The 13,573-nt window shown below is 39.0% G+C and overlaps 1 protein-coding gene across 2 annotated transcripts; it reads right to left on the bottom strand.

Moving 5' to 3' along the window:
• Nucleotides 1–218: 218 nt before the first annotated feature.
• Nucleotides 219–10,565, bottom strand: rbm25a (RNA binding motif protein 25a). 2 transcript variants are annotated; one of them, XM_031733485.2, is made up of 18 exons: nucleotides 10,374–10,565; nucleotides 9,982–10,105; nucleotides 9,509–9,558; nucleotides 9,109–9,279; nucleotides 8,610–8,667; nucleotides 8,088–8,248; nucleotides 7,633–7,827; nucleotides 7,426–7,509; nucleotides 4,086–4,354; nucleotides 3,403–3,514; nucleotides 3,188–3,277; nucleotides 2,996–3,069; nucleotides 2,745–2,895; nucleotides 2,132–2,534; nucleotides 1,716–2,020; nucleotides 1,524–1,622; nucleotides 1,374–1,421; nucleotides 219–727 (listed from the first exon to the last, which is right to left on the bottom strand). In XM_031733485.2, exons 2-18 carry the CDS (start codon nucleotides 10,085–10,087, stop codon nucleotides 635–637), a joined length of 2,469 nt encoding a protein of 822 aa, XP_031589345.1. In that variant the 5' UTR covers nucleotides 10,088–10,105; nucleotides 10,374–10,565; the 3' UTR covers nucleotides 219–634. The 2 variants fall into 2 exon arrangements, with proteins under 2 accessions (XP_031589345.1, XP_031589346.1); XM_031733486.2 differs by having other exon boundaries at nucleotides 7,426–7,506.
• Between the last annotated feature and the right edge of the window lie 3,008 nt (nucleotides 10,566–13,573).

Below are 13,573 nucleotides of genomic sequence, written 5' to 3'. Positions count from 1 at the left end.
TATGGCTTAATGCCAACAAAGAGCACTGTAGATGTTTCCTTTGAGAAAAGTGATTGAGAAGAATAGAGAAGGTCAGAAGGAGTAAACCAGGTACATACATTTACCACAGTGATCACATCTGTATATGGAAGTGACCCCAATTAAGTTTTTGGTGTTTGAAAAGAATGTCATAATTCAAAAATAACTAATAATAATTATCAACATTCAACAAAAACAGATATTTTGTTTGTTTGTTTTTTTTGTTTTTGTTTTTTTTAAAAAGCATGTTTATTAGTTCACACAATGGAGTAGTGCCTCCAAACAACACCACTAAATTAAAGCAGAATGTGTCCAACACATTGTAGAACAGATGGATGAAATTCCTCCTGAACGGCATTAACAAATAAAAGAATTACAACCAAAGTTTTTTTTCATGCAGCACATTTGTTTCCAAACCCTTTCAGTTCACAATTTTGACTTTCTCACTCACAGTCTCACTCACACACTCACACTCTCACACACACACACACACAAGGCAGCAGCTCATTGCCGATGGAATGGAGTGCCGTGTGGGCATGTTCACAGTCTGCTGGACCGGAAAACTGCAGACAGTAGAACTGAAAGCTCAGGAAGTCAGTCAGAGAGGCGTGTTTACTTATTTGACCAGTCCAATCTTCTTTGCTTCCGTTTCATATATCAGTAACCTCCACATTTTTACTATGAAGACTTCTGCTTCTTCATCAAGAACCTAAAGACAAACAGGTCAGTTAAACATACTATATATTTCAAAGCTGAATGTATTCAATGAGTCAGCATATGTATACAATGTGACTGTCACCAACCATTTTAAAACAGACCAGTCTGGTTCTAAACTGACAGTTTTTCCTTTTTTTGGTTAGTCATCCACTTAATCGACAATGTGTGGTACAGACCATTCAAGGACCGTTCAACTGGGTTTCAGTTTTGGTGAGTGACATTCTAGTATTTATGAACTGAACTTAAGCACTCTGGTTGAAAAATTAGTGCTACTGGTTCTGAGTTTAAAAAGGTAAATACTGTCAACTTAACTTACTCTCTGCTTTTGTTAGCCATGCTAAGTCAACCAACAGATATAAAAAAGGTAACATGCAGATTCAGAGAAAATGGCATTATATTTTAAACTCCTCTACTTTGAAAGAAAAATGACAGCTTCTGTATTTTTGCATAAGGGTAAATTAACAAGAACTAGTTTAACAATAAATATTTTTAGCAATTCTTGTGTAGATGTATTCTGTTATTTAGCATAAGTCTGGGAGGATTGTACAAAGAACCTCAAACAATTAAACCTCTCCCAGAAGATGGATTACATATGTACGATGTTTAAAAACTTAGGATCCAGGCAAAGTTCAACTTACCATAGCAACATCATCAAGAATACCCTGAGGAGTGCTATGCGCCATTACCTGATCAGAAGAGAAAAATATTAACTAGAGTGAACAACAAGCCCAGCATTTCAACACCACAAGCTTAAAGATACAGATAAACTTCAAAGGATAATTACTGACCTTGGAGCAGACAAAATCAACCAACGTAGCTTCCTCCTCTCCAATGTACTCTATAATCTTCTTATTAATCCACGGTCTAATGCGGCGATCCATCAGAGTCTATGGAAAGCAAATCAAAACAAAACATAACCAATAACTAAAATATCAAGCTATGGAAATAAGTGCAATTTCAAAATATGCCGAGCCTTTTACCGAATCAACCATTGCCCAGTCCAAAGGATAGGAGAAGAGCTCTGGCCTGGCAGTGGGGATCTTCTCTATAAGGCTTTTTATGTGTTTCCGTTTCTCCTCTGTGTTAATGCTGCCTTTGGCCCCTGAAATTTCTGCTCCATCGAGCCCCAGACTCTTTTCATCATCACCATAGTCCAGTGGAACCAGTTTCCTTTTGCGAGGCTGCTCATCTGCCTCCTCTTCGTCAAACTTGTTGAAAACACTGTCCACAGTTGCTAATTTCTTTCGCTTTCCTGCGCTGAGCTGACTCGGACTGTTGGTGGCACCTGTAGGAGGAAAAAAAAAAAATCATCAGGAAAGACTATTTACTCTGGGAAAAAGCAGTGCCATTAAACAAACAGATCTGTATGTGTGTTTTGCTTCGTTGCTGTACTCACCTAGCTTGAGGCTGAGGCCAATCTTGGGCCGGTGTTCCTCTGGAGGTTGGACCTCTGGAGTGTTCTCGCCTGGAATGATGATGCCACAGAGAGACTCATTTCCGGGGGTGTTTGGAGTAACGTTTCCACTGGCAGAAGACACAGAGGGAGCAGTGGTGATTGGTCGCATGGCGGGTTTGAGTTGCGGCTTGGCTTCTTGTGAGTCCTCGCCATCGCGGTAATCATCTTCATCTGCCTCTTCCACATCGTCATCTGAATGCTGCGGGGGAACTTGAGGCTCCGGCTCCACAGGCCTTCCGGATCCCCTCTTCTCCCGTTCCTTGTGAGTTTTCTCCTGGTTCACATCCTCCTCAGGTTCAAGTTTCAGAGGTGGCTGTCGTCTGCGCTCTGCTTCCTCCTCCATCTACACAAATATGTAACATATTAAGCAACCTCAGGATATTGTTGTTTACTGGTGGACTGGCATATTATTATTAAATGTACAAAAATCATTACAGAACAAGCGAAAAGAGAAAATGGGGAATTCAGCAGTAATTCTGCAAAACAAACTGAAGCTATCTGTGTCTATCAAATGTCTTTGTCAGAGGTTAGGGAAAGTTCCAGGTGGATTTACTCTCTGTAATTCAGCATCAGGGTCAGGGTGACCCTCAGCGAGAAGTCTTTGTCTAATTTCCTCCAGCTCCTCCTTCTCCCTCTTCCGGTCGCGTTCATCCAACTCGATCTCCTTTTCTCGGTCACGAAGGCGCTTCTGCAATGCGCTGCCCCTAAAAAAAAAAAAAAAAAAAAAATTAGCATTAACGTTAAGTAATGACAAAAAGCATTAAAAGCATTAAAACATTTCAAAATGCAAATTAACATAATCACCTGTAGTATTTTGGGTCGTCCCTGTCATCATCATAGTCTTCAAGGAACTCTTTGAGCCTTTTAGCTTCTTTCATCTGGTTTTATGCACAAAATGAAACAGTAAACAGTAAATCAAACCGTCCGTTTTCACATATCTGAAATAATAAACAGTCTAAAAGTAGTTTTATGCAACGTGGCATGCATTCTGTATACCATTTCACGACGCCTCTCTTCTTCTCGCTCAGCATCTTTGCTATAGTCACGAGCCTTCTTCCTCTCTCGGACCTCCCAGTTTTTCAGGCGCTTTAAGAAGGCACAGAAAAGAAATTCCAATCAGTAATCTGTCAAACATTAACAGTAATTTGCTTATATGCAGTTATTTTAATGTACATTTCATCAGATCAAAATGGGAGAGATGATAAACATACTTCTTGATAAGCTGCTTCCTTATCTCTAAGCCTCCTCTCAAGTCTCCGCCGCTCATACATGTCCTCCTCATCTTCTTCCCGGTCTCGTTTTTTATCGTCTCTAGACCTCTCTCTGTTAAAATAATAATGGGTTACTGATCTGTGAAGTTCAGCTTTATATCAAATTAAGTTAAAATGCGTTCATTTCAAGGGTATTTGCCCATAGCCAGTGCCAACTGCTGAATACATTTCACAACAGTGCTTTCATTAGAGTTATTTGGTAATATGGATATTTTCTACAAATGATTAACTGAACACAACACCCCCCAAAAATCAAAAGTTCCTAAACAGCTTCCAACAAACCTCCTTGGTTTCATTTACAGCTACTAAATGAGTCTTTCATTGTAGCTTAAAAAAAAAAAAAAAAAAATCTTACTAAGCTCTGAAGTGGGGAACAAGATTTCATATCTAGCACATCTTTACATCATGGATAATAAATTATGTTATGCCACATGCATTGATAAGCCAAAACTCATGTGGAGAAACTTATGAGTGGATCTTGAAGTCTATTGTAAGAAACAGCTGGGACCAACAACCTTTTGATTTCTCAAAGTCCAAACAGTTAGAATTAAGAGACGGCCCTTTAGATGAGTCACAACCGTTTGTGTGTGAGCCAGAACAAACCATCTTGCATTAGAACTGACCTCGATCTGCTGCGAGCTTCACTGACATCTCGACTCCTCTCCCTCTCCCGCTCCCGCTCCTTCGTCCTCTCGCGTTCACGATCCCTCTCTCGCTCACGGTCACGATCCCGGTCTCTTTCCCGCTCCTTGTCCCTCTCTCTCTCCCTTTCCTTCTCTTTCTCGCGATCGCGGCGCTCCCTCTCCCGCTCCCGCTCTTTGTCTCTCTCCCTCCTTTCTCTCTCCAGCTCCAGGCGTTCCTTTTCTTTTTTGCCTTTTTCCTCCTCCAATTTCTGCAGGAGCCCACATGGGAAGAGAAAAGGAAACTGCATTACAAGATGCAAAAGATGAAAAAAAGATCATCATACCAAATTACATAAATGTAAACAAGTTATCGGCAAAAAATGGTTTACACTCCCTGTTTCAGAAATGCTCACGTTCTACCATGACTCATTGTTTGGGGAGAGGTTGGCTGCTCCAAGTCAGGAAGTGGTTTCCTCCAGGAAGAGTGGTCCGCAGCTTGAGCAGCTTTAATGTATATACTGCTCATTTCAGGACACACTTATATAAAACCATAAATGACAGTATATTCTTGAAATACCTAACAAACTGGGGATGTCACAGTTTATATGAGGGGTTTCACCAAAGAAATATTTCCAGTGTTATTGTAAACACTTATAGTCTTCTTTACCTGTACAAAGAGATTATTTCTTGTTGTGGCTTCAGTATTTGACCTCCCTTCTTTATCACATTTGTACACAATATATAACAGGCCAACTCAACCTTTGCTGTTACGATGGGCTCTATGGTGATCTGGGATTATTATCTGATATCGAAAGGCAAATAAGTACTGGTCAAACCAGCATCTGGATGTTTTCCAATTCAAAGTGCACTCGTGACTGCAGATAAGGGACAGATTTGACCTTAAATGCATAGGATTTCACTGGAAATGGTGTTTTTCCATATGGCTCATGGTAAGTAAAAAAAAAAAAAACAAAACAAACTGAAGCCAGCTTTAAACCTTTTTTAACTTAAGGTCATGAAGATCTAACTATAAACTTGAGATCTCCACTATATAATGCACTGGTTTTACCTATAGGTGCCAAGTGGATTAAAACAAGCCTAAGCTTAACACGGCAAATGGCGCAACTAAGTAAATTACATAATCGGCCCCCACGTGTTTTCAACATGGTCATCTGAGAAGCATAAAGCAATGCCTGACTGCAGTGTAAGTGATCCCCTAGAGCAGTGTGGGACTTCAGTATGAAGCCAAGCAACTCAATAATAATATGAACACCATTTTATTTATCTGTAAAGGCAATCACAGCTCACTGGTTCTCACAGCCGTCCATTGACAATCTCAGTAAACAAAGTATGACCCGTTTGTCTACATTCTCACTAGGTAACATTTAAATATGTTCCACAGTCTGTTCTGGAGCTACTGGTGCAAAACTTACAGATGATGAACTAGGGTTTCAGCACTTCTCTGCCCCTACACATCCTACAGGCTACATGTGGAAGGAAAAGCAGGTCAAGAGCAAACTCAATATAATCAGGAAAAAAAAAAAAAGTCCAAACGATTCCTGTGAAGCAGTTTCATCTTATTACAACTCATCCACATAAAAAAAACAAAAAAAACATCCACATCAGTTTGTTTTAAAGTCAATGCAAATCAGATACTGCATTTCATTTTGCCACAAAGAAATTAGTGAAGCAGTCTTACCGCCAGGTTGTGGTGTCTGTCTGGTCTCACCAACCCAATAAAAAAAAATTAAAAAATAAACCCTTCAGAGTCAGACCCACAGTTCAAACAGACCTGTGGCTGATTTAAAAAATGTTCCCGCTGGTAGCTTTGTGGATCTGGACTGGTTAACAACATAAACTACCACATGTTAAATGTGGGTCTGACAGCTATTAACTAAAAAAAACAAAAAGCAAAAAAGGACCACAGAGGAGGAAACTACAAAACTGTAATTTAAATAAAGTCCGCTAAAGTCTGTAAAGTCTGCACACCATTTTAGCACGTCTACCTTCGCTCTGAAGGGAGGGCTTTGACAAATACACATTATTTGTTTTGAAACAGTTTTTCCCTAACTACAACTTACCTCCTGTATTAAACTAGTTAGTACTGAGTTTGAAACATACTAGTTGGAAAACAATCTTAAAACATTGCCATGAGCAGGTTCCCAACATACTGTGTGTTTGATGTGGTGTGAGGCTTGTTCCTCTTTGTTGATGGCAGTTTTTTAGCATATAACATCTATTGTCCTCAGTTCCAGTACACAAAGTCACAACTTTTGGGGTTTTGTTAGTAGCCTATAACTTCTTTTAAAAATAGCATACTACTTATAAGAGAACCTTGTTTTAAAAAGCGGCAAAGAAAACAGTTAAATGGTATTCATACTAAAATATCCCTGCAGCTTATTCCTCCTTATTTATGTTTGCATACTTTATTGATGCATTGTCTCATTGTGGCATAAATTTCTATGGGTTAAAAAAAACAAAAACAAAACAGAAACAGCAAAGCAATTACTTACCTTGCAAGTCTTCAGACCGCAGAGTGCTGTGAAGGGGCGCTCCCTGCTTCAGTAATACTACAGGCTGCAGTTCAAACTGCTGCAGTGGTTAGGCTCTTTCAGGCTCTGTGTGTTTTTCAAACACGCTATTTATCATATGAGGACATGCAGAGGTTCACTGAGCTGCCCGACCTTCTTAAACATGACTCACTGTAATCACAACCTGCTAGGAATTTGTCCAGCATCACTTTTTTTTGGACAACCTTAGTGTAAGTCGACTGAGAGCCAGCTGCCCCTCTGCAAACCCTCCAGGAGGGAGCGCCCAAAATGAGTAGAGAAGAAATAAAAGATCATACTTACATCCTATCCTCGCAACTTTTTCCAAAGCTGAGATTCTGAGATTCATCTTGCTCTAGTCACCAAATGAACTCTACCATATTGGTGGGGTTTAATCAATAGATTAGCTTTGGTTGGAATTTCACATTGTGTCCATGCACTCTGTGTGATGAATTTAGCTTGTGAAGAGCGAAATATTTTAGTCTCAATCAGTACTGTGAACAGTGACAACTCATGGCCAGTTTGGAAATACTGACACGTAGTATAAAGTAATCAATCGGTGGCTGAAGTATTAATGGATCATAAATCAACATCAACTATGTTCTGTACCGTTTGAATTCCACTAGCTACTCTAAGAACTTACTGACTACCAAAAGACTTTGTTTGACAGAAAAAGAATAGTCTTAAACTGCAGATCCGTTTTGCGTTAGAGGAATTTCTACTAACAAATGTGGAGGATTTCTTCTTCAAAACCTAAATTACACAGTAACAAGAGCAGTCTGATACATTACCTTGTGTGTGTCCCGGAATTTACTGATCTCTCTGGAAATCAAGTCTCTCTTGTCATCCTCCATCTCCATGGCATTGATATCCTCCTTACACAAAGTGAAGACAGAAAGGAAACAAACACACTAAGCACTCCAAAAAAATTAAAAATACAACAGCTAGAGCCATGCTCCAGCCCCTTCTCCTCCCTGCGTGCATCATGCAAAGACTACCTCCTCTTTCTTCTCTTTCCGCTTCTTGATGCGAGGCTGACTGTCAGGATCCTGTGAGGGAGCATTAAGCTCACTTGCATACTCTCGGATGAGGACATCTATTGCCCCCTTCACAGCCTGGTCTCTGCGCAGGGTTTCTTCATCAAGAACCTCCTCCTCGTCTTCATCCCCGTTTTTCCCGCTGCCACCGACTCCCTGTTGATTAGATCAAGAAAGATTTGGAAACAAGAGAGGTAAGGCTGCCAGCTTGCTAAGTTGCAAGGAAGGAATAAAAGAGGAAGACCTCAGAAGAGGTTTGTGGATTTAATAAAAGAGGAAATGGAGTGGGCTGGTGTGAAAGAGGAGGATGCTAGGAATACGATGAGATGGAGGCAGATGAGCCACTGTGGTGACGTCTAAATGTAGCTTCCAAAAGAAAAGGAATAGTCAAAATAAAAGACAGATGAGCAGCATACCCCATTTGCACTCCTCTTCTTGGCTTTCCACTCATCTAGCTGAGCCTTAGTCTTGGCATCGACCTTCACCAACAGCTTCTTATCACCCAAGAGCAACTCATGCAGGAGTCTGAGGGCTCGCAGTGTGGATTCAGGCTCCTTATACTCACAGAAACCAAAAGCTTGCAGGAGTTAAGATGAAAACAAAGTTAGTTCACAAGGTTTTCAAATTCAGCCACAAAGATATTTGATAACTTTTTTTTCGTTAGAAAAAATGGAGTAAATATATGGGGAAAAACAAGAATCTGACATTCAACTTCAAATGTCCTAATTCTCCAAATCACTGATTGACTGACTTTACCAGAGAAATGACCAAAAACCACATACATAAAATTAACATATGAAAATAGGTCTTTAAGCATGATAAATAAGAGGGTAAGTATGTTTAGCAGGATTTAAAATTCTAGGAGTGTCATCCCGGTGCACCATTCCATGCAAACAACAAAAAAGGTTTAAAATGTACTTTTGTTTTTGTGCTGTTACCTTGAAGTTTCCCAGAGGCACCCTGGACCCTTTTCCAGCTTAGAACAATCCCACATTTCTATATTCAAAGAGAACAGAAAACAGGGATTTTTTTTTTTGTTTAGTAGTCCAGATAATGACAATAATTAACAAGTAAATGATCACATATAAAACACTATTGTTGTATCCCTGTAACAATACTTCCTGGCAATTGGCTATTTGAGAGACTCAAATAATGATCAAATATAATGAAAACCTCACTCCCTTTTACTTTTATTATATGCTGCAGATTTGTATTTGACTAAAACAAGAATAAATGTCTGTCACCTGAAACTCCTGAACCATTGTCATCTTTTAATTATTATGACTGCAATCTCTAAATATTTAAAGTGCTCTCATAAAAAAATAAAGATTTGTCTAGCTGTAGACTGATTTTACACCAAATTGATAATTGTTTCACATGAAAAGATCACTAATGTACATTAACAGGATTATTCCAGTTCAGTAACAGTAAACTTACAGCCAGAAGCTGCCTGACCAACATGTCAGATGCCTTTTCAGAAATGTTCCCCACAAACACAGTGGTGGTGGGACCGCCACCGTCCTCCGTATCCTTGGCTCTGTTCGTGCCAGGCTCTTTCTTCGGAGTCATCGGCTTCTGTGCTACAGCAACTGTGGTTGGAACGAGCACCTGCAAAATAAATTTGAGGTATGCAAATGTCACTCATATTCAGAGAAACACCAAAGAAAACCCCCAAAAAATGCAAATACAACAAGCAAACAATGACAAGCATAGGGGTTTATTCTTTGACAATGTAAGGAGAAAAAAAAAAAGAAGTCCACCAGGCATTATTGTTAATATGTGCAAGCATTGTGTTTTTAATAGTAGGTTATCCAGAATGCTCATGTTTCAAACTCACTGTGGGTGTGGGAGTCACTACACCCATATGAACCGGTATCATAGGAGTCCCTGAAAACAGAAACGAAATACAGCACACTCAGTTAGGTGTTAAGCCAAAAAACAACAGATAACATGCGTAACTGCATGCCAATAACAAAAAAGTGTTCTGCAATTTTAACATTTAATTTTCTGAATATTTAATTTTCTGAATAGTAAATGTTGAGGGAATTTTCCTGTAACATTCCTCTCTCTCTCTGGGGTCTTAAGTTATGTCAGTTTATTGGGCCTTCAGGTATCTTAATTCTCAACAGTTATCTATGTGTACTCATTTTCAAAGATATTCTACTGTCAACCGATGCTTCATCCACATTATGTGGTTGTAGATTTAGATCACCCTGCTGCTTTTCCTTGAATGCAACAGAGCTGCCACTTCACAGTGTGTTCCTTAAAAAGGCTACAGAGCTAGTTTAAAAGCCCACAACTTTTCAATACCTGGTGGGACTGCAGGAGCAAAGCCTGCATACTGTGGAGGGGGGATCCTGGGTGGTAACTGTGGGATACCAATCTGCTGGCGGTTTATCGGAGGAGGATACGACATCCTGAAGACTCCAGAAACCTACAGAGGAAAAAAGATATTTAGCAAATTAGCAAAACATCAGAGGAACATTTCTTTATGTCCTCGGGCTTTTGTTAAGATCATGACAGTAGTATTTTTCACACGGATAGACAAAATGATCGTTAGTATGACCAACTGAACAGATAGGATATCTGCTCAACGTAAAATCAGCCACATTAACTAGCTAAATTAGCTGAGACTGGCTAACGCTACTCTGTGGCCTTGCTGCTAAATATTAGCTGCAGCGGTCAAGCACGGATTTACCTACCTGGTACACCAAGAGTAAAATAAAACCGGAGCCTAATTACGGAGTTAATTGTCCAAATAAAGCCCAGTTAAAGTCAACTAAAAGAAAAGCCGAACGCTAATGATTAGCGTTGTAATTTTCATCGGTGAGCAACGAGAACCACTACGGATACAAATAGCTGGGACCGATTCTTTTCCGAAATGAATCATGGGAAAACATATCCGTCACCCATTTTCTTTGTTGCCCTGTTTTTAGTCTGGCAGGCAGGAAACACACCCACGTGTCCTAAATAAAAAATAACGGGACTTTACAAATGTGCTAAAAAATATGGAGAACAGTTATCTGAACTTTGCCTTCAATGTGGAAAAAAATAGAGAGGGAAAAAATATGACAAAGAGTTCTGAAATATAAAAAGGGGTTGATCGTAGAATTAGAGCCATTAGCGTATAGAACAAATTAAATATACACATTTATTTTATTTTTGTAGTGTTACACTTTGTAAATATTTTCTATGAGAAATGTGGATTACATTGTTACTTACTGAAAATGTAAACTGATACAATCAGAATAACATTTATAATTTGTTGCAAATTACCATACACTATGTGTCTAGTTATATACAGTGCAAAAGCCTTGAGCCATCCTTCATTCCTCTGTATTTTGCTTCTAAGGAGGCAGATTTTATTGTCATTTTTAATAAATAAAAAAGAAAGAAATCCCAAACATAACACAGTTTGACAAGCTTAAACAACAATGATTTACAAAAAAAAAAAATTGGCTGAAAACTTGGCATATCTCTGCATGTTTTGCAGAAAATCTATCTAGAGCAAATGAAACAGATACATAATTCCAGCAAAGACCAGATACAGGACCTGAGAGATGCATCAAGCCCTTCAGTTGATCCATCCACTGTTCACTGAAGCCTCATCAGAAATTATCTCAGTGGAATGGAAGTGGAAGCCGCGTGGGATCAAGAGAACAGAACAAAAGTAGCCGACATCAAAAGAAGAGCTTTGAATGTCTTTCAAGAAACCTGGAGAACTATTCCTGAAGGCAACCTAAAGAAATTACAAGGAATCTTACCTGAGAATGTTCAGCCTGTGTTTAAGAATAAAGGTGGTCATACAACCCCACAAACACGGAAGCACATTAGAATTGTACAAACTCTCTTTTTTTTAACATATATGTTGTATTCCCATGCTTGCACATTTTTCAATAAATTGTTACACTCTTTGTATCATCCAATTATATCTCTTATTACAACCAAATATTATCATTGGTAGAATGTAGTCGTAGATATTTCACCTGCCTTTTTCTCCCCTGCACTGCTAAGGGTTGTAGTCTCTCCCAAACACCTCTCAACTGAAAAAGCAAGTAACCATGGAATTTTTATTTTATTTTATTCAAAATTATCTTTTTAAAAAAGCATTTATTTCTTTTATGAGTGGACACATCATGAATGTGTGCTTTTAGGATGCCCTGTCTGAGTTTCTAAGCTTTAGTTTTGTATACAAGAACAACAAGTCCAACAGATAAAGAGTACAGGAACTCACAAGTGCTGCTGACAACAACAGGCTCCTGTACAGAAGACACAGAAGAAGGAAAAAGCCTGCCCATGAAAATAAGTCGGCAAGGGCCCACCTAGCATTTGTTCCTAATGGTCTGTAACTAATGATACAGTCATTGCTTTACTTACTTCTCATTTTCCTAGTAAAATATGAAGAAACTAGACTTTGGCACAGTACTCAAAGTACAAAGAATTTTCAAGTGCCAGCTTGGGTTTGTCCAATGATTGTCCAAATAGAACCCAGAACACGTTTAAGCTACATCAGGTGAAATACAATACAATCAAAGGTTTTCCCTGGCAAGCCTTACTGAGGGCTAAAAAAAAAAAATCAATATAACTTCTGTATCTCTACTTTTAGACGCTTGGTGGCGCTAAAGTTTTACTTTCGTAAATTTGCAACTACAGGACCCTGTTTTACGAGGACCAGTCTATCTTTGTTATCTAGATTCACTTACCCTGACATCAGGATAAGTGGTCAGCCTAACCAGACACTAGGAAGATGATAAGAGGAGAATCACAGTGGCATGACTGACATGAAACAGCATGTCTCCATGTGATATCACAATAGTACTTTCCCTTTCGTTTCCTTTATCTCCTTTCAAGAGCAAAGTCGTGACTGTAGACTATTTGCTGAGGGAAAACAAACATGTTTCGGTGCCACCCAAGTGTTCATCTTGATCACGAGAAAGTTCCTTTTAATTTGTTTGTGCAATGACAGAGAGGCATTGAACTTTTTTTTATTTCCACTTTCAATTTTACGTTTTACTGAGGATAAGAAAAATATTTAGGATTAGGATTCAACTTTATTGTCATTACACACGTATAAATACAGTTTACATCTAATCAGACGTGCGAGACCAGTAAGTGCAATAGAAGAAGATTATACACAGATACTTTATTTGGTCCCATTTTTAAAAAGTGATAAAAAAGGAGAAGGGGCCCATTCACACTGATTACTGTACCCGCAGCTGAACAGCTGATTTACAAAGGAAGAATAAAGAGTTTTAGAAAAACATGAAGAGGTTACACACGTAATACAAAATGAAAGCAACAAAGCTGCCCCAGATGAACATCCCTGTACAGTACAGTAGCATCAAACTACTACATGAATGCGCTTTGGTCAACAAGACCTGAAAGGAGCTACCGTAATAATAAAATTAAGCTTGTTTAAAACCCATTAAGAAAGCTGTCCATCTATTCGAGATAACAGACAGCGATATTACAACAAGAGAATCTAATGGTTCATAATCGAGTATTTTATTAAATGACAGTTTAGTTTATATTACCCCAGCTCTAGTCTGGGTGTCTACTTCCGCCTACTTCCCAGTCAAGTTTCCAGAGAATTGCCTTGAGCAGGTTCACAGCAGGTTCACAGGTTCACAGCATTAGAGATGAGCAAGAATGAAATCCTCGCCTACTTCCCAGTCAAGTTTCCAGAGAATTGCCTTGGAAGTCCCCCTCAGACATCTGTGTGCGGAAAGTAAAAGGGACTAATAAATTTTTACTAGCGTCTAATTTTATTTGTCGAAAATAGAAAATCACTTGATCCTATGATCCTAAAGCATGTGAACCTGCTCAGGTTCACAGACACCACAGGGTACAGACACCACAGGGTTAATCCCGAACTTACCTTAATATTAACCTCTGTTTCGTA

Source organism: Oreochromis aureus, linkage group 19 (assembly GCF_013358895.1).
Source record: "Oreochromis aureus strain Israel breed Guangdong linkage group 19, ZZ_aureus, whole genome shotgun sequence".
Lineage (NCBI taxonomy): Eukaryota > Metazoa > Chordata > Actinopteri > Cichliformes > Cichlidae > Oreochromis > Oreochromis aureus.
Note: the sequence above shows the minus strand (reverse complement) of the source record. Positions and strands in the feature narration are given on the sequence as shown.